This window comes from Mustelus asterias, chromosome X (genome assembly GCF_964213995.1).
Source record: "Mustelus asterias chromosome X, sMusAst1.hap1.1, whole genome shotgun sequence".
Lineage (NCBI taxonomy): Eukaryota > Metazoa > Chordata > Chondrichthyes > Carcharhiniformes > Triakidae > Mustelus > Mustelus asterias.
The window spans coordinates 14113493-14138705 of NC_135834.1; the positions used below are offsets into that span (position 1 = coordinate 14113493).

Genomic DNA, 25213 nt, shown 5'->3' on the forward strand with positions numbered 1-25213 from the left:
GGTAAACACAGTAAGAAGTTTAACAACACCAGGTTAAAGTCCAACAGGTTTATTTGGTAGCAAAAGCCACACAAGCTTTCGGAGCTGCAAGCCCCTTCTTCAGGTGAGTGGGAATTCTGTTCACAAACAGAGCATATAAAGACACAAACTCAATTTACATGAATATTTACATCAATATTCATGTAAATTGAGTTTGTGTCTTTATATGCTCTGTTTGTGAACAGAATTCCCACTCACCTGAAGAAGGGGCTAAGAGCTCCGAAAGCTTGTGTGGCTTTTGCTACCAAATAAACCTGTTGGACTTTAACCTGGTGTTGTTAAACTTCTTACTGAGAGAGAGAAAAACAGAGCTAACCTTTCAGGTCTGTGACTTTTCTTCAGAACTGGGAAAAAAGTAAGAAATGTGAGGTTTAAAGAAGTCCAGAGGAAGAGAAAGGGCAAGAACACAAGGGAAGGTTTGTGATAGGGTGGAAGCAGTTGCTGAACGGGTTGCTGTTCACTGAACAATGGCTGCAGAGAGGCTGCGAAAGCGTCTTCTCCGGTTGCTCTTGTCTCGGAGGACCTGAGTCCATGTTCGTTGTACTTGGAGGACTGAGGGGGGAAAAAGGCTTGAACCGCGTAGGTAAATGTGGTTCTGTTTCCTTGAGTTTTGCATATCGATTTAATTCCAGGGTCGGCCGAGTGTAATTGTTTGTTTCTGTAGTTTTACAAACGTGTTTTTTTTTTCCCCCCCCATTTGTGCGCTGGCTGTTGTAGCAATTTGAGTAAATCCGTTGAGGCCTAGAAGCGCAGTTGAAGCCTCGAAGCAAGTTCGAGAACTTTCCGCCACCAGAGCTGTCAACAGCACCGTTTCGCGCGAGTTTCTGACTGACTGCCGGTAGGCCGAAGAAGGAGAATTATTCCTGGGAAACGAGGGACTTCGTCATTATTGTTAATGTGAAAAGCCATAACTGGCTTGAAAGAACGGAATTGTGGACTTGTTATACGAAAGGATAATCCGTAAATGAAAACCTAAATAATGAACGTTTTAAACGGTACACATGCCGGAATTTTCAATTGCCAGCCGCCAATATAATTTTGATTTAAAATTTTCTCTCAAAACATTATTTGAAATCACGCCGTCCCGTTTATTCCATGTTGGAACAGCTTTTCTGTTGGTAGCATGGCCGAGGACCGAACAAGGCTGCTGGCCAGCCTCTGGTGCTTTATCCAAGCACATACACCAATCTTCCTTTTAAACCCGAGCCCAGAATGTTGGCACGCTACACTGCCCCGTGCCCTTCTATGTTTCACTGCCATGCATTCTCCAGTGCATTTTGAATTAATTCAATCAGGTAATTCTGCAATGCTTGAAGCTGAAACCTTCCTGGTTGAGTGCAGTGCCAACCAGATGGACATTTATCCGCTGAGCCACTGTAACCCTAAAAAACACTATGATTCAAAGTAAATGAGTTAAGTTTTTTTTTAAAATCTTGACAATTGGCTTAAAATGATTTCAGATATAACAAGTTATACAATGTTTCTTAATTCCCATCTTCCTCTTTAGGTCGCTGCATCTTTTGCCGTTCAAGAGGCAGAGGAGGAATAAGCAGCAAGCTTTAATCACTTCAAAGGTATGAGGGAGGGAAATGATTCTTATATTTTTTGACCAGATTTCACTTTCCATTTGCAGCTATCATTAGTACCTTACATTCTGAAAAACCTTAGAAATAATCTTGAAGATTCTGATCTGCCCCCTCTGTCCTGCCTAGCCCCTTCTAAAGGTCACAGCTCATGCTGAGGTGTGTGTCCACAGGTGACAACGTTCCTTTCGTGTTTTGTCCAAGTGGTCATTATTAACCCAAGTATAAAAATTGGTAACTACTCAACCATGGAAACACATTGGCAAGCTTAATCGTGTCTTTGCCCACAGTCCATATATGTACTATTTAATGGTGTTCAAGCTAGAACCCAAGCTTTTTGTTTGATTTTAATAATCAAGGGAAGTTGATAATCAAGGCACGGTAGCACAGTGGTTAGCACTGCTGCTTCACAGCTCCAGGGTCCTGGGTTCGATTCCTGGCTCGGGTCACTGTCTGTGTGGAGTTTGCACATTCTCCTCGTGTCTGCGTGGGTTTCCTCCGAGTGCTCCGGTTTCCTCCCACAGTCCAAAGATGTGCGGGTTAGGTTGATTGGCCAGGTTAAAAAATTGCCCCTTAGAGTCCTGGGATGTGTAGGTTAGAGGGATTAGCAGGTAAAATATGTGGGGATAGGGCCTGGGTGGGATAGTGGTCGGTGCAGACTCGATGGGCCGAATGGTCTCCTTCTGCACTGTAGGGTTTCTATGATTTCTATGATTCTATGATACCAATTTTATTCCTCCACAGCTGTCCTGGTTGAGTTAATTCAGTGCAGACTGTGGGTGAACTTGGCACCATGCTGTCCTGTATGGCTACTCAGTACGGCACCATAAGTTTAATTTGCTTACTGAGTTGGTGGTGATGAGAGGCAGAACGGATTGATGTGCTTTTTGACTGGACTGGATTGCTATACATTTTTTTAAAAATAGTCACTGGGTATAGAGTACTGTCCCATTTGTATTTCTTAGGTGAAAAAATAGTTAAGGGATGCTCTTTCCTGCCCTGTGTAGTAACATTTAAAGTGAGTTCAGAAATCAAACATTGCACCAGAAATTGGTTGGGATTATTTGCCAAAATGTTCTGCAAATTTGGAGCAGAACCGAAAGTTCAAAACTCGCAAGGGCACAACACAATTTCAAATCGTATGATGTCTCTTGTCAACACTATCTTGGCAAAAGTGTTCAGTGTTAGTAAGCATGCTGCTCTTGAAATCAGCAAATTTATTTTTTTAAGTTTGATGAACCAAACTTGAAGCAATTTGTCAGATAGTTTGTGACATTCTCACATGGAACTTTGAGGAATTAGAGCAATAGTTTCCACTTTTTATGCAACTTTTACATGTTTTAGATTACTGTCAGTAACAGGCCTGTACTCTGGTAGCAGAAAATAAAATGCAGCAGGTCCTTTTCCTCTTCTCTTCAGTGATGTGCTGCTAGTGCAGAGATCAAGATGACTTTCTAAAAAAAGAAAGGATGAGTTAAATCAAAGCTCATTGCACTGTTCCTTAATCACTGTGAGAATGTAGGAAAAGTGTATATTCAGAGTTTGGGAGGCACCAAAGAAGAAAATTCAGAAGAGCACTGGATTTATATATTAATACAAATTAAAATTTAAAAGCTGTTAATAGAAAAAGAGGGTGAAGACAATTGGCTAACAGACGGGAAGCTTTTCTTGCATCAGGTCCAGAAATATGGGATGCCAGAAGAGTCAACCTCTTTCCGATCCCTTGACAAATGAGAACAGTATTCAAATTTATGATTAGACATACTTTTAATGAAGAATTAAGAGGTGCCGAGGGGATGGCGACAGGGGATTAATGGGGAAGGAAAGGTTTTTGCCATGAAAGAAGCACAACTTCTTGGGAACAATTTTAGAAATAGAGGAGATGATGTAAAATTATAAAGAAGAACCAAGGTTCGGGCAATGAGAAAATGTGGTAGTTGTTAGTTGGATTCGAGAGAGAGAGGAGTTACTTGAAAAATTTGGAGAAATATTTTATTGCCTCATTAAAGGGTGTGAAGGAAGTAGCAATGTGAGTCAAACATTGCAGTGTAAGAGGGATGTGGATTCTCGCATCCACCGCACTTATTTCCAATAATAAAGCTTGCAATGAAGTTGACAATATATGTTGAAGATGGCAAAGAAAATTGGGTTGCTTCTGTTTAATTTTTAAATCGCTGTTAAATTGCAACTTAACTTGATGCTGCTTGTATTAAATACCTATATTTTCCATAAATTGTTTTTATGAATAAAAGTTGTAGTATGGTATAAATGAATCTATATTTCAACATGTCATGATTGTGTTTGTGTGTAATATTGTAAGTTTGTTATTTGGGAATGTAGTTAACAGTCTAAAGTATACCTGTCATAATTTGTTGAAGTAGAAATCAAATACCTGTCTTGGTATTTCTGGCATTAAGTGTTTAAGTCAAAACTGTTTTGTCTTAGTTTCTTTTAAAATACTAGAATTTGAGGGCCAATTCTGAAATGATTAGCTATAAGAATTTTCTGCGGTAGAGTAGGCATGTAAATTCAGTTGTGAAATTCCATGTGAAAAGTCAGAGGTTGAGTAAGTTATTTACACAGCAGTTATTACAATAACGTTTAATTGTTGGAAGACTGAACTCTTGTCTGTTGTGAGCTAAATCAGCACCATTTCTTTCCTTTGTTCTTCAGCATGTTTCTTCAGTAGTTTGTTTCCACTGCTGATTGCAAGTCCCTTTATTTATAAATTCCTACAAAAATTACAACAAGAATTTCTTTTTTCAAATATTTACTATCTAGATAGCAAGAATGATTGAGAAGGACATTATTTTATTGTGCCAGTGTCTTTTTCAAAAAACCCTCCTGTATTGCATTAATATGTTATTTAAAAAGTAAGAAGACAAATTAATGCTTCATCCAGAGGAGGAGAATAAAATCACTGACGACAACTTCTTGATTCCCATGTTATTCTGTGCATGTGTGGATTCTAGAAGTTGCGATCAGTTAGAGGAGTAATGGCAAATGCTGATAATTTTGTCATTGTTACTGTCACAAGATCCAAGTTAAACTAATATTTCTTCTCCCTTGTGTGCTTTTTTAAAAAAAAATTCTTATACCACCCTCTAAAGTATTTTGTAAATTGAATCCATGATGTCAGTGCATCTACAATGTTTTGTGAGAAAGGGATTAACCACAGTTACTTTGTAGATTAATCTCTTGTTCATTGTAAAAGACCTGGCTTCTTTTTCTTTTGCAGTTGTTTATTGAGAGCCTTGGCTGAGTAGCGCAGAAATAATCTGGAAACATGTCCGAGAACGACACTGATAATTTAGTCAACAGCGGCAAATATGAGGCTGGCAAGAGCAAACGGAATGTTTGCCGAGACTTTCTGCGCAATGTCTGCAACCGTGGTAAGAATTGCAGGTACTTCCACCCAGATGATATTGAGGCCACCGACCTCGCCGACATAAGGAACGACACTGATAATTTAGCCAACATCGGCAATGATGAGGCTGGTAAAAGCAAACAGAACATTTGCCGAGACTTTCTGCGCAATCTCTGCAACCGTGGTAAGAATTGCAGGTACTTCCACCCAGATGATATTGAGGCTTCTGACCTCACTGACGTAAGGAATGACACTGATAATTTAGCCAACATCGGCAATGATGAGGCTGGCAAAAGCAAACAGAACATTTGCCGAGACTTTCTGCGCAATCTCTGCAATCGTGGTAAGAATTGCAGGTACTTCCACCCAGATGACATTGAGGTCTCCAACCATACTGACCTAACTGATGACGCTGATAATTTAGTCAATAATAGCAAATATGAGGCTAGCAAGAGCAAACTGAATGTTTGCCGCGACTTTCTGCGCAATGTCTGCAACCGTGGTAAGAATTGCAGGTACTTCCACCCGGACAATGTTGAAGCGTACAATGTAGGTGACATGCGGCATGAGTCAATCTTTTGTCAGTACTTTCAGAATAGCAAATGTACCCGTGAGAACTGCACGTTCATTCACGGGACAAAGGGGGAAGAGAATTACTACAATAAAACGGGAAAGCTTCCTGCCCACTTGCAACAGACAGTGGCTGTGACTTTTGGGCTCTCGCCCTCTAACCTTCCTCTTATTACAAAGGAAATCCCATTCTGCCGTGACTTTCTAAAGGGCAAGTGTCGAAGAGGTTCCAAATGTAAATTTCAGCATTTGAAACGTGATGACAATGATAAAAAAATTGTAGAAACAGTGTCGTCACAAGATAGAGAACTTTCTCCTGAGATTTGTAGATATGATCGTTTGGATGACCTCTATGAGACTGAAAGATGTGATTATGAACAACATCCGAAAAGGAGGAGGGTCGAGGGCCTGCGGTTTGAAGTATTTGATTATAGCACTCCTAGTCTGCGCCCACGTGAATTGAGTTTTTTAGAGGAGGAAAATCATATGCTCAGAAAGCGCAATGAAGAACTCAAAAAGCAGGTGTCAAGTCTAATGCTGACCAATGAGATCCTTCTGGAACAGAATGCAGATCTGCGCAAGCAGGTGAAGTTGGGGATCCTGAAAACTGGGGCTGACCCAACGCAACAACCAACCATGCACACTGTTACTAACTATAACCATAGCATAGTGGAGACTCATACCACCCTGAGCAACCAGACACTGAGGTCACAGCCCATTTCTCATCAAGAGTTGATAGCGCAAGCTAGAGCTCATAATGCTTTGTGTTCTGAAGCTACATCCCAAAGTCCGCCCCGTCTTAGCGCTTCTATCACTGCACCCTATGCCCAGGGGATGGCATCGCCAGTCTCGATGGCACCACTTGCCCTCCCTGCACCAGTGGCAGGTACACAATCAATGCCAGGAATTGCCATGAGTTACACCACCACTCAAATGGTCAGTTATCCAAATGCGCCACAGAGTATGAGGTTCCTCTGTCGTGCAGAAGAGAGTTGAGGTTGGAAGATATTACAAAAGATTTCTGTTTCCTTGTTAAAAGCAAATTACTGCGAATGCTGGAATCTGAAACCAAAAGAGAAAATGCTGGAAAATCTCAGGTCTGGCAGCATTTGTAAGGAGAGAAAAGAGCTGACATTTCGAGTCCAGATGACCCTTTGTCAAAGCTCGAAGGCATAGAAAGTGCAATGAAGCGCAATCACTTTCTGTCTTTTAGCTTTGACGAAGGGTCATCTGGACTCGAAACGTCAGCTCTTTCCTCTCCTCACAGATGCTGCCAGACCTGCTGAGATTTTCCAGCAATTTGTCTTTTGGTTTCTGTTTCCTTGTTGTTGCTTCCCATCGCAATTGTGAAAACTAGGTTAAATATGATCCTCAAAAGAGGGAGTCTCGCCATCAGCAACCGTTTTGCAAAAACAATGAATCGATGAGGATGATTTTTATTCCTGTGTCAAATGGTGAGTGTTGATGAACTCACCAAGGGAGCTGCCAATCCAGAATTGTACCTCAGCAGTAGTAGCAAACTGAAATTAAACCATCCTTCAGTTTGCCACTATATAAGTTGCAAATGTTTTTGAAAAGAAAAGATTAAACAGAAGCCATGTTTTTGAATGCTTTGAAAACTTGGTGTTAGAAGAGGTCTTGATTTTTGTTTTGCTCGCATTTGGTGAAAGCAATGTTTTTGACAGCACATTGCGATACCCAGACCAACTTAAACTCTCCTGCTGCTGCAGTTGGAATAGTTTTGCCTGCACTATGACTGCTCTGTCCGCTCTTGTAAAATTTGTTTCATTCAACAACAAAAAAGTAGCTTTTTAAAGAAAAACTGTGCATGCGCTAAAAAGCTTTGCGCCTGTTCAGCAGTTGACATGTTTTTAAACCAGGATGTTTTTACAGAAATAAAAGTAAATCACTCTTACCACCACCCCCTCCCAAAAAAAAATACACGACTGCTTTGATTGTGGTCAGTGCAGTAATTGGAGGATGTGCGGAAGGTGGCATCACAGATAGCTATCTATTCCTTCTGTTGGAGAAACTGTCCTGTAAGAGAAATGGGACAGTTTCCCCCACTGACTTTGGGGAGTGGGGACTGCAAATCTACAAAAATGTCTACCTTCCTATAAATGCAGCAACAGGGGGCTAACATGACATGCGTGCATTTGAAATAAGATCACTGAAGCACCTTGGGCTAATGACTCCCAACTACTGATGGTCATCAAGCTGTCTTGTTCACAGTTCATCAACTTTGAGTGCTCAAAAGTTCAAATTGTATTAATGAGCTCTTTGTTAAGTGAAAAATTGGTTTTAAGAAATACTGATGGCAAGACTTCCTCTGTATAAACTAAACAAAAGAATCTGCAAGATCAGTGATGGATCAACAGTCCATCAAAACAAATGATTCAGTGGGATACCATACAAATTTCCAGACTACTTACTTTCCTTTTCTCCTCCCAGCAATTTATGAAATTGTCACTTTTTTAGTTATTTACCTATGTGCTTTTAATGGGTTTTTTAAACCAGTAATCTAATGCCACAAATGTTTTATTTTTCCATTTCTTTATTCCAAGATTATGGTTGGGGTTACCTGAAACAAAGTAGGAATAAATTGCTTGTTTTGTTAGATTTAAATCTCTCTGATATTTGCAGACAAACATTCTGTATCTATCCCATCTCAAAGCAGTTATGCATAATGAAAGGTTCATTTTCAGTCATTCATGTGCATTTAGTTGAAATTATTCAATTAACGTACATTGTGGCTCATTTTGTTTTCCTCAAGTCGTCATATTTACATGTTTGCTTTTATGTTTTTGTACAAATAGAGTTCCTGACCAAACCATTTGCTGCTTTTGTATTTCCTGTTTTTTTTCTTTCAAACCTGTACAAGCCCTCTGAAGATTGGACTACAAAAGGTGTTTTTAGAAATAAAATGAGTCCATTCTCATCACAGACTTATCCACTGTAAACCCCCCCACTCCCCAGGATATGAAAGTTATTGTAGAACGCTACAATACTGCAACTTTGTGAAACGACTAAAATGTGTATGTAACAAATATGTATTTGATTTAGTGCCTAGAGCATGGAGGCTGGGTGGTCAGTAACTACTAGATGAGAGCAGCATTGCCACAGAAGATGTGGAGAAAGAATTGCTGGTTGCTCATTTTTTGTCATGACATTGTTGGAAGGTTGAGGCTCGACACTCATATTATTGTGCCATTTCTGTATCTGGTCAGGATGCTCACCTGATGCCACTGTCAGTCAGAGGGTTTCAGGGTGCCTTCCCAATGTACACAGCATAAGTATGGCTGCTTTCTGTTTTTGATTCAGCAGCAAAATCGCAAAGCCAATCAGAGCAAATAAAAAGCATACTTTCATACAGACACACAAAGTACTATATAGACGGTAGAGATGTATATATGACTAAAATATATTTTTGGTCATCAGTAGTATAAATGTATATGTGATGTTGAGCGAGAATGGAATCTGGCTCAGTGTAATGTTTCCTCCTCCCTCGGTTGAATAGCCTGCACTGTCTCGGCTCAAATGAAAGATGATCACTTGGGCGACATACCAGGTGGACACCCAGTTGAACTATACTTCAGCATGATGTCAGGGCCTTTGGGTGGGGAGGATGAGAACAGAAAATTGGCAGAGAAAAAAGAGGGAGGGGAAGACTTGCAATTATACATAGGATATAAAAGAAAGTGAACTGCTGTAAATAATGTAAAATACAATGTGTGTCGTAGTTGGTTGGCAGTTCAGATTTCTACTGTAATTTGTATATGTAGTACATAATTGTGCCCATTTCATTGACCCTTGCTCAAACAATTAACACCATTAGGTATGTCAACAACTTGCTCCACTGCATGATAAGATGGGGCATCTGAGGGAGGTGCAAAGAGAAACAAGATACTTCCAATTGGAGAGAGGTGAATTCTGAAAATGAACCTGTGCCTGTATCCAATTTGTTTAAGGGGGAATAAAATAGCTTTACAGTTTCCTAAATGTTCTGTACAGTTATTAGCTTCAAGATGGTTTTAACTTTTTGCTAGTTTCTTGTTTCCAATTGTTGTATTCGGTACTTTGACTGAATTACAGATTTCTAACTTGTTAAAATTGCACATGGGAGTTTCTATTTATGTAATAGTGGCATTACTTTCAATCAGGGAACCGAGTAGAAAATGTACTGTTGGGGAGGATTAAAGGGCCAAAACCAACAGTCAGGAGTTTGGGTCTGCAACATGGGAAATATGAAACTTTTGAAAATTTTGGTCTCAAAATACAGCAAACACTACTGTTCTGAGCGTCCCTGAGATTTTTTAACATCCAAGTGGAGTGTCAGAATTGTCTAACTGCAACCAGAAAATTCAAAATCCACAGCAATTCAAAATAGGTTTTCGAGGCACTGCTTTTGAAAAAGGTCCATGAAGCATATTTTATCGATTTTAATGCTGATAACTTGTTAGCGTATATAACAGACTGTGACTATTTTGTGACAAAGTTCTGGATGAAGAGAGTTAAGATTTTATTGAGAACCTGAAGATGACAATTGATGTCCAGTATATAAAAATATTACAGACTATATATGACGATGAATGTACAGCAGTGTTCTCACATTGTTGGGATTAAAACTGATTCAGGACCAGAATGGATGAATTCACACTGTTTTCAAACAGAGTCAACTGGATTAGGAAGCCTTGTGTCTTTAGGTGTGTTTTTTCTTTGGAAAATGGCATTACATGTAACCCAAAGTTAATCCTTCCCACTGATAACCTCCAGAATAGCCTAAACTTCCAGTTTACTTTTGTATCTTGCCTAATTGAAATACTGTGGAAATTTTTAAAAATCACGTTTGTGAGAAAATTAAACAAGTTTTCTTCACTATGTATAACTACATTTTGTTATCAGTTCATTTTTTAAATGTTAATATATCTGTAGTGTGTGAAGTATGCATTATTCATTTTAAAATGGCTAGATTCTTTAGAAGGGCAATCTAGTGATCTAAACATTCATAATAGCTCTTGTCAGTTTAAGTACCCATTGTTTTTGGTACCTGTCTTGAGCAAATCCCACCCTTGACTATCACTCAGACATATTAGATTTTAATTTGCCATTACTGAGCTGTCCTATTAGATTTGGAGGAGGATGGGAACGGAATTGGTAGAATGCCCTCCTACGGAAATGTGTCCCGCCTCTTGTTCTGCTTGCTAAAGATTGACACGGATGTTTCATGGAGAGAACATAAGTTTGGACCTACAATCATCCCATTCGGCTATGTTAGTGAGTAAAGCTGCCAAACACAGAGACCAACTGTTTCCCATGTTGAAAATCTGGGACAATAGCTGAAGGATTTGTCCCTGAGCTGCTCTTACATGTGTAACAGTGGCCAGTTTCAGAGCAGTATAAGCAAAGGCTGGGTGAAAGACACCCACTTTTTTATCTGCGGGCAGTGTATGAAGCAAGACGACCTTTTGTTGTAGAAAGACAACCTCTTCCTGAACAAAGGGAAAAAAACCATTGTATTTCTGTTGAATACTAATGTGTGTGGTGCAATGAAATTAAAGTTTCTCAAATTCTTGCTTTTTAGTTTTTTTTCTGATTGTGTTCTCATTGAATTGGTTCAATTGATTTTAAAAATAACAATGAATTTCAAAATATAATTCCATTCAATGAACTAAATCTTTCAGTAAAGTTGCTGGATCTCTTGTGGATTTAAACTTTTGCATCTGAAATTTATAACTTGCACTGGTTCTTCTTGAGCCAGCTTCACAGAATTGTTACAGTTGGCTCATCGTTGGAGCAATTTACTTAGTGCCACACCCCTGCCTTTTACCCATAGCCCTGCCATTCTTGCTTTTCAGATATCAATCCAATTCCCTCTCAGGCAATGCATTCCAGATTCTAAGGTCTCTGCATGAAAAAGCTTTCCCTCATGTTGCCATTGCTTCTCTTAGCAATTACTTTAAATCTCTGCCCTCTTGGTCTTGATCCTTTCACTAACGGGAACATTTTTTCCCCCCTATCTACTCTGCCCAGACCCCTCATGATTTTACATAAGTCAATCAAATCTCCTTTCAATCTTCTCCAAGAACAACAGTCCCAACTTCTCTTATCTACATAACCAAACTTCCCCACTCTGGAACCATTCTCGTGAATCTTTTCTGCATCCTTACGAATGCCTTCACATCTTTCCTAAAGTGTGGCGCTTAAAACTGAACGCAATACTTAATTGAGGCTAAACCAGTGTTCTATACAAGTTTAATGCAACTTCCTTAACTTAAATGGAGCCAAGCAACAATTTATGTGACTGCTTTGTCCCCTTTTGTTTAGCTCCTCCTCACACTACTTGAATTTAGCTCCTGCTTGATTCAGCTGTTGCTTTAATGCTCTGACTGCATTCAGATATACTCCACAGGGCAGTTTCATATAAATGAGGAGGATGGGAAAATGTGGCTGTGGCTCTGAAGAAAATATAACAGCCATAGTTATGAGGTTTTAACTGATCCTGCCTTTGGTCAGATTCCTCCTTCCAGTTTTCTTGGATTAAACTGAAAATAATGGCTATAAGGTTATAAAGCAAATAGCCAGGTTGGAAGCCAACATCAGTCATGTTAATTTACTGCAAAAATTCAATTATGCAGCATGTAGGCATCTATTCATTATTCACAGAGTTTGGAAAAAAAATTAAACCATCATAATGAAGGTGATTATTTTCCCCTGAATGGTCTAAATATGCAATGTTTGTACTGTGTTTTGCTTTTGTATATTGCTGCATTGCCAGTATAATATCACTGGCAATGATAATGCTGGACCAGAGGAATGCTCTAAAGGGTTGATACCTTTCTTGAGTTGCAGCTTTACGTTTTTTAAGCAGGCTGTCGTATATTTCCACCTGATATGGTTTAGTTTAAGGATTGAAATAGCAAATATCCTGATTTGAACCTACTGCAGCTGCAAATTTATTGCTGTCTCTGAATGTTCAATAGCTCCAGCAAGGGGCAGAGCAACTGAATATGAAAATAAATGACACAACTTTGCGAGCTGCAGCGCAAACTACATTGGATGAAATATGATGTGGGCACCTGGAGTAGTGGGGAGGTGATGACCTAGTGGTATTATCGTTAGACTATTAATCCAGAAACTCAGCTAATGTTCTGGGGACCCGAGTTTGAATCCCGCCACGGCAGATGGTGGAATTTGAATTCAATAAAAAACATCGAACTAAAAATCTACTGATGACCATGAAACCATTGTCGATTGTCAGAAAAACCCAAGTGGTTCACTAATGTCCTTTGGGGAAGGAAATCTGCTGTCCTTCCCTGGTCTGGCCTACATGTGACTCCAGAGCCACAGCAATGTGGTTGACTCTCAGCTGGTTCAAGGGCGACTAGGGATGAGCAATAAATGCTGGTCAGCCAGCGACGCCCATGTCCCACCAATGAATGAAAAAAAACGTTATTCAAGCAGATGGGGTTTAGTGAAAACTTTGATAAGTTATGTGAAACTAAACTTGGCCATTACTGGAAAATGTTCCCTTATCTAAGATCCAGATAATGTGGTCTGGTTTCCAAGCCAGAGCTGGCAACCAAAGGAATTCCTCACAACTTTAGGTGTTGGCACCAGGAAGAGAGGCGACACAAGGATAAATCTTTACAGAATGAGTGGTTAGGCTTTGGAATGCACTGCCTGATAGTGATGGAAACAGATTCAATAGTGTGTTTCAAAAGGGAATTAAGTAAATACTTAAAGGAGAAAAACAATTCAAGAATATGGGGAAGGAGTGGAAATTGCTCTCCAAAAGAGCCAATGCAGATGAGCAAAATGGCTTATTTCTCATATTTTCAGCATTTCAGTTTTTTATTTCAAGTTTCCAGTGTGAACAGTATTTCGCTTTTTTAGTGGCTTTTTATGTTGTACCTATGATTCCATAATAGTATGGTGCAAGCTAGAGGGGCAGTATCAAAATAAATGTAATATGGTAGGCATTAAATTCAAATATGAAAGACTTGCATTTATATAATGTCTTTCATGACTTTGTGATATCCCAAAGTGCTTTATGATAATGAAGTATAAATAAGTAAATGTGGGCAATTCAGCAGCCAACTTTGTTCAAGGCAAGGTTACTGTCATAATGACCAGATAATCTATTTTTGGTGATGTTCGATAAGGTGCTGCACAAAAGGCTACTTAATATGATAAGAGCCCATGGTGTTGGGGGTAGTATATTGGCATGGATAGAGGATTGGCTAACTGATAGAATACGGAGAATTGGGCTAAGAGGTATTTTCAGGATGGCAACCTGCAATTAGTGGAGTGCCACAGGGCTCCGTGCTGGGGCCACAATTATTTACAAGATACATAAATGACTTGGGTGGGGGAAATGAATGTACCATTACCAAGTTAGGGGATGACAAAAATAGGAGGGAAGGCAAGTGGAGTGGATGACATAGAGTGCACAAAGGGATATAGACAGGTTAAATGAGTGGGCAAAAATTTGGCAGATGGAATATGGCGTCGAAAAATGTGAAGTTATGCACTTTGGTAGGAAGAGTAAAGGAGCTGAATATTATTTAAATGGAGAAAGCTGCAGCACAGAGGGATTTGAGGGTCCTTGTGCATAAATCACAAAAAGCTAGCATGCAAGTTGGAAAGGCAAATGGATTGTTGGCCTTTATTTCAAAGGGAATGGCGTAGAAGAATAGGGAAGTCTTGCTAAAACTGTACAAGGCACTAGTTAGACCACACCTGGAATACTGTGAACAGTTTTGGTTTAATGTTTCACCTGCAAAAGAACACATCCAATAGTGTGGCATTCCCTCAGTACGTGAACATTCAATCTGGATTTTGTGCTTAAATCTTGCTGAAACCCACGATCTTCTGACTTCGCAGGCAAGAGTGCTACCAACTGAGCCATGGCTGACACTGTTTAAAACAAAATGAAGGGTAAAACCAAGAAATAGAAAATTTGGGATGGGACAATGAACACCAATAAAACATAAATATTAAAACCCTATGTCTGTATGCTCTTCCTCTCATAAATCATACTATAATGGAAACTGCTCATTTCATTGTATTTACATTCTGACTGCTGGTGATGCTCTCGTGCCTCAGTAATGCCTCTCCCAGCGCCTTGGTTTGTTTCTGTTGAGAAACTTGTGATCCAACCAGCTCTATTTCTCTGCTTCCCAAATTCCTATGCTTCACTCTAAAATCAATGCATTAAATACAAATAAATGTAGAATGTCTGACCTAAAAACTGGGATTGAATTATGTCTCTGCATGTTGGTCTTATCAGCCTATAATTCTGTTTCACTTGAAGACTGCACTTAGTCTTGGCTCTATTTTATTGCCACACAAAATTGACTAGAATATATAATTCACGTCCAAACGCATATCCTGCACTACAATTAGCAACTGAGGAAAGCTTCCATATATTTACATATTAAAGACTTACACTTGTGCACATTTCCTGTCTGCAAAATGTTATGTTGTCATATGTTAAGATTTTTGTGTCAACTTTTTCAGTTAGAAATTCCTTTTGTAAACTTGTTACTTTGCTTCTACACTTCCAGTTTTGGTGCTGTATCGTTATGCTGTAAATGCAAGTTTCCTTTGCATTTCACAGCTCCTCAGCTTGTTATTGCGGAGAAACACCTATGGTCCAACCATGTTTAGTTCCCTGCTTCTCAAATGTTGTTTTACTATATAACTATAAATTATATGAAATCCAAATATTGCATAAAATAAGGACATTAAAGCTTGCTCCAATAGTATTCACAACTACCCCAAATCCATATGAACGATCCTAATGACTCCACTATCTTAATACTTTAAAAGTAATTTGTGAAGTGCTTTGGTGATATTTCAGAGGTATAAATAGATGCTATTCAAATGTAGCCTTTTATATTACCGATTTGGTTATTGTTTTTCTCATAAAATTCTTGCACATGGTGTACAATTTATGCCCACGTGTCAGAAGATCAAAGGTTAAAGTCCCACTTTTGAGACTTAAATGGATAATTTAGGCTGACTCATCAATGCAGTACTGAGGGGGGCGATACATTTGCCGGAATTTTACTGTCCCGCCCGCCACGGGAATGGTAAAAACCAGGTGGGATTTTACACTTTTGGGACAAGTGAGGCTGTAAAATCCTGCCCAATTGAGGTATCGGTTTTTGAGGTCCTGTCTGCATTCAGGTGCACCAGGAATATCTCATGTTGCTGACTGTAGAAGAGCTGAGGAGTAGTCCCTGCCCTAGCCAATATTTATCCCTCAGTCATTTAAATATTATCTCACCATTATCATGCTACATTATCATGTGGGATCTTATTGTATTCAAGTTGGCTGCTGTATTTCCTGCATTAGTACAGTGACCAAGTTTTATTGCCTATAAAGTACTTTGGAATGTCCTGAATGGTGCTATATAAGTGTAAATTATTTTACTTCCTAATACGTTGATGTCAACATCTACTAAGTAAATAGTTCTGTGGGAGCTCTAATGTAAAAACTCAAAACCTATGTTTGCAGCCCTGGCCTGATTTCAAACTTTTGTCTCTTAGCCATAACTGCGCCCCCACCACTTCCAATTAGAAATCTTAATCTTTTTCCAACATGTTCCCAGTCCTAACCCAACTCTGTAAAATTTGATTCTCCCCTTCTAAGCTGCTGCCTGCTTTCAAAATATTTTCAAACGGTAAGTTCCCAATCCCGCATGCTGGTGCACACATTCCCAACCTCAAAACTTTGCTTCACTAAAGCTTCCTATCTACAAACTCGGCCCCAAAAGCTTTTATTTTTAAAATGGGTTTGCCTGCCAATTCACTTCAAAATGTCATTACCTACCAATCCAGTTTTCAATTTTTCTTTGCTCATCTAATTTTCCATCAGGCTCACTCTATCATGTGCAATTCACATGGGATCCACTTGTATGCTCTTGTACCAAAAACCTATCTTGGTAATATCTCATTACTGTTTATGGGAACTTACTCTACAAATGAACACACAGGAAGATCTTTTATTCCATGCTTGTCAACTTACTCTTTGCAATTTCACAATTGGATTATCACACTGCAGCAGATTACAGAACAGCGAACAACGCAAACCATTATTTTTGTTATTATATGAACATACAAAGGTGACCGACAGGATAGGATCAGTTGGTCAATCAAGCCTGCCCCACACATGTTGCCTGGAGTATAATGATGATGTGGACTACCACCCAGCAGTCTTGTAAACTCTTGGGAGAGGCAAGGAACTAGAAAAAATCCTCTGCCAATCAGAGAAAAAGTACTCTGGAAAATTGCATTCCAACCACCGTGATTGAAACCAATCCTGCAGATCACTTCATGTGCTTCTTTTGGGACTCTGACGAATGTGTGTGTTCACAATTAAACCATTAACTTTTTACATGATGCATCCTCTGCTCCAACCAAGAACTGGTCCAGCTTCCTTTCAAAGCTCCCAGAGAGTGAGCACACACCACACAACTAGTGAATGAATCCATAGGTTCGCTTGTCTCTTAGTAACGAATCACCACCTAACATCAAGTCTATTCTTACTTTTGAGTAGTTTTAAAGCTTGACTCCAGTCTTCTCAGATCTGTCAAGCTGAAATAATCTATTAATAGAGGCACAATGCAGTCCTTTCATTATTTTGTATATCTGATGTCATTTAACTTGGTTCTGTTCATTAGTTTCTGAGCTAATTTTGGAAATATTCAGGAAGACTCATCATTTACAGAGGGTATTTTTCAAATGCCCAGGATGTGGATTTTCCCTACCAAACTCCAGGTTTCCCATTCACAGTGTTACCATCTTCATGCAGCAAACTGCTGCAACATTCCTGGACTCCGACCTCTATACTGCTAACAGCAGGTACCTACCCCCACCCTAGTACATTTTCCTAACTACTATCTGTCCAGCAATCCATGTTGATTTGCTCAAAAACTGATTGTGACCAGACAGGCAGAAAAGCTAATGAAGAACCAATAACCTGAACAAAACCAACCAGTTGAGAACCAACAAATCAGATCCATGACTTCGCTCCTGGTGAATTTAAAACTAGGTTTGTGAATTTTCCAACAATTATTTAATTGCACTGTTTATTCTGAGAAAAGTGCTGCAATTATAAAATATTTTTAAACAAAGATACCAACAGGAATAGAAATCAAGATTAATCACATCATGAGCACAATTAAGTTAATTTTTAATTAGCGTCCATGATAATAAGTAAAGGCACTTAACAGGATAGATTATTTTGCTTGTAGCTTAAGGATGTCCTCTCTTGGCTGCATACCTAAGCTTAAAACCAGGTTCTTTTAAGAGTAATTGCATGCTCAAAATGGCTTCTTAACTGCATGTTGGGAAATTGGTCTTTTTTTTTGGTTCTGCATGAAATACATCAGGAGCCATCAAGCCAATACTATTGATTACTAGCAGACATATGTGTCTGGAGAACTGATTACTGAGAACACCCAAGTGTTAGAAATAATGTTCATCACAATTGTGTCGCTACTAAACCATGACATCTGATTTTAGCACAGGCATCACTGGTAGATTTTGGCATGCATTTGTATATGTGTTATGTAGCTTGCTGTTCGTTGTTGAAATTAAGTGCCTCTCCTTGAAAGATCTGTAAAGAAAGCTATTCAAAGGAACTAAGCTGGTTTGTCTGTTTAACCTTTTCCTTAATGGGCTCAAAGTTGCTGTTATTTGGTGTGACTTCAACAACTGGTTGTTATTGTTTATTTCTGCAAATGACTCAGTAAATAAACTTGTTTGGTAATTTAGTCTGTTTATGAAAGTGTCTGGTGTGACTGTTATTGCTCATCTTTTGAAAATTTAATCTACTGGAAATCTTGATATGTAATCTTAAAATAAAAAAGTTTATTGTTTGGCAAGAGATCACTATGCCAGATTACTTTGCGCAAAAGATCTCTTTAGTTTACAGGAAATACAGACCTGTTTATTAGAGCTGGCTTTTTTGTTGGACGTGACAAAGTAGTCACAATTATAATCATTAGCAAAGAAGGATGGATTGTTAACATCACATGCTGGTCAATGGATGGAAATGAAATGAAACTAGCAGAATCAACAGTATTGAATATGCTTTATGAGGGTTTAAATAGACATGGACAGAGAGAGGGAATTAGTCTGGCTGTAGAGAAAAAAGGGCAAAAAATCTACACTGTAGTTAGAAGTGCTTAAATTGGAGGTTGCATAAATCTGAAATTAAAACCAGAATATACTGGAAACACTCAGCAGGTCTGGCAGCATCTCCGAGAAAGAATAAGAACCACATTTCGGACAGAAACGTTTCAGGTCAGTGACCTTTCATCAGAAGTGGGAACAGCTTTTAACCAAGTACAAAGGCAGGGAAGGGGTGAGGGAAGATTAAAAGGAAGGGGGGATGGTGGGGTGAGGGAAGATTAAAAGGAAGGGGGATGGTGGGGGGATGGTGGGGTGAGGGAAGATTAAAAGGAAGGGGGATGGTGGGGTGAGGGAAGATTAAAAGGAAGGGGGGATGGGGTGAGGGAAGATTAAAAGGAAGGGGGATGGTGGGGTGAGGGAAGATTAAAAGGAAGGGGGGATGGTGGGGTGAGGGAAGATTAAAAGGAAGGTCTCTGATGGGGTGGAAGGCAGAAATGAGTAAATGACAGGTTGCTGGAGGGAAAAATGAGATGGTGATGGAGCGGATGAAGAAACAGAAGATGGGACTATTAGAGGTGTGAATGGGAAAGTAGAATCATCACTGACATTTGAATAAATGGTTTTAGGATTTGTTGTTCAACTCAATGGTGAGTCCAGAAGTGCCTAATCGAAAGATGACATGTTGTTTCTTGAGCTTCGTTGGAACACTGCAGTAGGGTAAGGACAGAGAGTAGAGAATGAAAATTACAGGCGAGTGGAAGCTCACACTTGTGGACTGAATGAAGGTGTTCCACAAAGCAGTCACCCAATCTAGGTTTGGTCTCCCTCATGGTGGGTGCCTGGAACTCGCTGCTGGGGTAGGTAGTGGAAGCAGATACGATAGTGACTTTTAAGGGGCGTCTTGACAAACACATGAATAGGATGGGAATAGAGGGATATGGTCCCCGGAAGAGTAGGGGGTTTTAGTTCAGTCGGACTGGCTTGGAGGGCCAAAGGGCCTGTTCCTGTGCTGTAATTTTCTTTGTTCTTTATAACAATGGCACAAATATGAGGATCCTCAAAGCCAATACAAAAAAGCCAATACAAAAGCTTCACACAGAAATACCAAGACTAGGAGCAGGAATAGGCCATTCAGCTCCTTGAGTCTGCTTTGGCATTCAATAAGATCATGGGTGATCTGATTGTGGTCTCAACTCCACTTTCCTGTCTGCCCCCCATAACCCTTGATCCCCTTGTCTCTCAAAAATCTTATCTCACTTGGCCTTGAATATACTCAATGACGCAGCCTCAACTGCTCTCTGGGGAAGAGAATTACAGACTAAGACACTTTTTTTAAAAAAGAAATCTCTTCACCCCAGTCTTATTTATTTTATTTGTTAGTGTCACAAGTAGGCTTACATTAACACTGCAATGAAGCTAATGATTTTTAAATGTGAGACTCCTAGTTTATAAACTGTGACCTCTAGTTTGAATCTTCTCCACACGGAGAAATATCCTCTCAACATCCACCCTGTCAAGTCCCCTCAGGATCTTGTATGTTTCAATAAATTCTGTCATTCTTCTAATTCCAGTGGGTATAGACTCAACCCACTCAACCTTTCCTCATAAGACAACCCATTCCTCCCAGGAATCTGTTGAGTGAGCCTTCACTGAACTGTTTCTAATGCAATTATATCCTCTCTCAAGCAAGGAGACCAAAATTGTACACAATACTTCAGATGTGATCTAACAAGGCCTTGTATAGCTGTAGCACACTTCCCTATTTCTATACTCGATTCCCCTTGCAATAAATGGCCATATTCTATTTGCCTTCTTAATCACTTGCTACACCTGCATAACAACTTTTTGTGATTCATGCGCTAGGACACCCAGATCCCTCTGTACCATAGAAATTAATTCAAATAATATACTGCTTTTCTATTCTTTCTGCCAAAGTGAACAAGTTCACATTATCCCACATTATACTCTTATCTGCTATTTGTTTTGCCCACTCGCTTAACCTATCTAAACCTCTTTGTAGATGCTTAATGTCCTCTTGACAATTTACTTCCCTACCTATCTTTGTGTCATCAACAAATTTAACTTAAATTTAGTCCTTCATCCAAGTCATTGATATAGATTGTAAATAGTTGAGGCCCCAGCACTGATCCCTGTCACACTCCACTAGTTACATCTTGCCAATCCATTTATCCCAACTCTCTTATCCATGATAATATGTTCGCCCCTACACTTTGTGCTCTTACCTTAAACTTACCTCATCAAATGCCTTTTAGGAATCCAAGTACAGCGCATCCATAGGTTTCTCAAAGAATGCTAATAAATTATTCAAACATAATTTCCCTTTCACGAAACCATGCTGACTCTGCCTGATTGTATAATTTTCTAAATATTCTGCTGTTACCTCCTTATTAATAGATTCTAGCATTTTCCAATGACATATTAGGCAAACTGCTTTCTGTCTTCTTTCATGAATAGCGGTGTTACATTGGTGATTTTCCAATCCACTGGATCTTTCCAGAATGTAGGGAATTTTGGAAGAACGCAACCAATGTAGCCATCTCCTGCAGCCACTTATTTTAAGATCCTAGGATGCAAGCCATCAGGTCCAAGGGAGTTGTTGGTCTTTAGTTCTAATAGTTTTCTCAGTACCTTTTCCCTCGTGATTGTGATTATTTTAAATTCCTCTCTTTTACCTCTTGATTTACAAGTATTCTTGGGATTTTTTTGTGTTTTCTACTGTGAAGACAGGTACAGAATATTGGTTCAATACTTCTGTCATTTCCTTATTTCCCATTATTTCCCAAATCTTACCGTGAAGGGATGAACACACTTTTGTTGCTCTTTTCCTTTTCAAATACTTCTTAAAAACTCTTGCTCTCTGTTTTTTTATATTTCTAGCCAGCTTTCTCTAATGTTCTAATTTCCCCCTCATCTTTTGTAGTCATTCTTTGCTGGTTTCTAAAATCTGCCCAATCTTCTGACCTACCACTAATCTTCACCGTATTGCATGCTTTTTCTTTCAATTTGATACTATCCTTAACTTCCTTGGTTAGCCACGGATTTTCTCAGAAGACTAAGGAAATTTGGCATGTCAGCTACGACTCTCACCAACTTTTACAGATGCACCATAGAAAGCATTCTTTCTGGTTGTATCACAGCTTGGTATGGCTCCTGCTCTGTCCAAGACTGCAAGGAACTACAAAAGTCGTGAATGTGGCCCAATCCATCACGCAAACCAGCCTCCCATCCATTGACTGTCTACACTTCCTGCTGCCTCGGCAAAGCAGCCAGCATAATTAAGGACTCCACGCCACCCGGACATTCTCCTTTCCACCTTCTTCCGTTGGGAAAAAGATACAAAAGTCTGAGGTCACGTACCAACCGACTCAAGAACAGCTTATTCCCTGCTGCTCTCAGACTTTTGAATGGACTTACCTTGCATTAAGTTGATCTTTCTCTACACCCTAGCTATGACTGTAACACTACATTCTGCACTCTCTCGTTTCCTTCTCTATGTACGATATGCTTTGTCTGTATAGCGCGCAAGAAACAATACTTTTCACTGCATGTTAATACATGTGACAATAAATCAAATCAAAGGACAGTGCATCCTTCTCAAAGAATCTTTTACAATGGAATATGTTTTTGCTGAGATTTATGAAATATCTCCTTAAATGTCTGCCACTGCTTCTCACCTGCCCTACTGTTTAACCGATTTCCTAGCTTACTTTAGCCAACTCTCCTCATACATTGGTATTAGACCCACAGTTGTAACACTCAAATTGAATGTGAAATTCTATCATGCGATCACTGTTGCCTAAAGGCACCTTTACTATGAAGTAATTAATTAATCCTGTCTATTTGCATTTTACAAGGTTAAAAAATAGCCTTTTTGGCACCAGAATGTACTGCTGTAACAAAACTGTCCTGAAAACATTCCCTGAACTCATCTATAGAGCACCTTTGCCAATCTGATTTGTCCAATCAATATGAAGATTAAAATCACCCATGATTATTGCAATACCTTTCTTACAAGCCCCCATTATTTCTTCAGTCTTAGTGTAGCTACTGTTAAGGGGCCTTTAACCTACTCCCACAAGTGAATTCTTACCTTTGCTATTTCTTATCTGTACCCAAACTGATTCTACATTTTGATCTTCTGAACTAAGGTCATCTACTCTACTAATGTTACCTTTAATTAACAGAGGTACCTTACCATCTTTTCCGAGCTTTCTGTCCTTCCAAGATGTCAAATACCCTTGAGTATTTGGGTCCCTGCCTTGGTCACCTTGCAACCAGGTCTCTCCAATGGCTATGAGGCCATACATCTTTATTTCTATTTGTGCTATCTCTTCATCCATTTTGTGATGAATGTTGTGCATATTCAGATACAGGGTCTTTAATTCTATCATTTTACCATTCCTGCAAACTCTGACCTTATCTGCCGGTGCACTTTTAGGTTTATTTGCTCTGTACCTTCCTGCCACACTTTGGTTATCATTATTCTCTCTACCACCCGAATTATATGACTCCGCAGAATAGTGGTCCTCGCACGGTTCAGATGAAGACCATCCCAACAGTAGAGCTCCTATTTTCCCCAGTACTGATGCCAGTCGCCATGATTCGAAACCCATTCCTCCCACACCAATCTTTGAGCCACACTGCTTTGAGTGCATAATCTAGGCTGACTCTTCAATCTCATACTGAGGGAGTATTGCACTGCAGGAGGTACTGGCTAGAATTTTACTGCCCCACCCACCACGGGAATCTGAGTGGGCGAGGGGTGGACCAATGAAAGGTCCATTGACCTTTCGGGCGGGATTTTACGGTTTTGGGACAAGCGAGACTGTAAAATCCTGCCCAGTGTCTTTCAGATCAGACACAAAACTGAAACCCTGCTCTCTCTCATGAAAGTAAAGAAAATCCCAAACATTATTCACGGAAGAGCTATACGCTTCTCCTGGCTGCTCTGGACAATATTTATCCCTCATTCAACAGCACAAAAATTGAATATTTGGTCATTTTCGCGTGCAATCACAGAATCTTTACAGTGCAGAAGGCGGCCTTTTGGCTCATCAAGTTTGCACTGGCTTTCTAAAAGCGCATTCTACCTCGTGCCACTCCCGTGCCTTATCTCTATAACCTGGCACATTCTTTTTTTTCAGATAGCAATCCAATTCCCTTTTGAATACCTCGATCGAACCTGCCTCCACCACCCTCTCAGGAAGTTTGATCCAGGCTCCAATCACCCTCTGGGTGAAAGATATTTTCCTCACATCACTTCTACTCCTTTTGTCCATGATTTGGAATCTGTGCTCTCTGGTTCTTAATGTTCTCTGAGTGGGAACAGTTTCTCACTCTTTACCCTGTTAATACCCCTCACCATTAAGCCTGCTCTCAGTCTTCTTTTCGCCAAGGAAAAGAGTCCCAACCTCTCCAATCTATCCTCATAGCCACAGTTCTTTATCTCTGGAATCATTCTTGTGAATCTCCTCTGTACTCTCCAACATTTTCACATCCTTCCTCAAGTATAGCATCCAGAATGGGACGCAGTCCTCCAGATGAGGCCTGACCAGTGTGCTATACAAGTTCAACATGACTTCCTTACTCTTGTACTCTATGTCCATATTAATAAAACCTAGGATACTATATGCTTTATCAACTGCTCTCTCAACATGTCCTGCCACCTTCAATGCCCCATGTACTGCTGTTTGTGGGCCCTTGCTGTATGCATATTGGCTGCCACGTTTCCCACAATACAACAGTGACCAGTGCTTCAAAAGGTGCTTCGTTCATTGGCTATCCACTTTGGGATGCCCTGAGGTCATGAAACATTAGAAGGACCAGAACACTCCTTCAGGATTGCATTGAAGAGTCAGCCTAGATGACGTGCTCAAGGCAGTGTGGCTATATAACTGCAAGTCTCTCTCTTGTTTAATGGTAAAGAATGTCTGGTGAAATGCAAAAGGGGCCGTTGATTGTTATGTTTGTTGCATGATTTTGCCACTGCCCAAGAGAAACTTATTCCAAAATATAATGATGGGGACAATATAGATTTGTTAAATCTATTCAAATAGCTGATCAGGACCATTACTCAGTGGGAAATATAGATCCTGAACACTGCATGGTCTATAATGACAAAACATGCAAATTTTTTAAAAATTCATTCATGGGACTTGGGCATCCGACGCTGGCTGGCCTGCATTTATTACCCATTTCTAGTTGCCCTTGAGAAGATGGGGGGTGAGCTGCCATCTTGAATCGCTGCAGTCCATGTGCTGTGGGTTGAACCACAATGCTGTTAGGGAGGGAATTCCAGGATTTTGACCCAGCGACTGCGAAGGAACGGCGATATATTTCCAAGTCAGGCTGATGAGTGGCTTGGAGGGGAACTTGCAGGTGATGGTGTTCCTATGTATCTGCTGCCCTTGTCCTTCTAGATTGAAGTGGTTGTGGGTTTGGAAGGTGCTGTCTAAGGATCTTTGGTGAATTGCTGCAGTGCATCTTGTAG

At 39.8% G+C, this 25213-nt stretch overlaps 1 protein-coding gene across 6 annotated transcripts in view; it reads left to right on the forward strand.

The window, feature by feature from the left end:
* The first annotated feature begins 501 nt into the window (after positions 1-501).
* The window catches only part of LOC144481960 (zinc finger CCCH domain-containing protein 10-like), a 133016-nt gene continuing 108304 nt past the window's right edge, over positions 502-25213 (forward strand). For 2 of the 6 annotated variants that reach the window (XR_013495812.1, XR_013495814.1), the window contains exons 1-2: positions 502-622; positions 1547-1613. Coding sequence is in view for 3 of the 6 variants with exons in the window: in XM_078201156.1 (XP_078057282.1) it covers positions 4909-6555 (1647 nt within the window). In the remaining 3 variants the exon portion in view is untranslated. The other 4 variants (XM_078201156.1, XM_078201158.1, XM_078201157.1 and 1 more) reach the window with 4 other exon arrangements.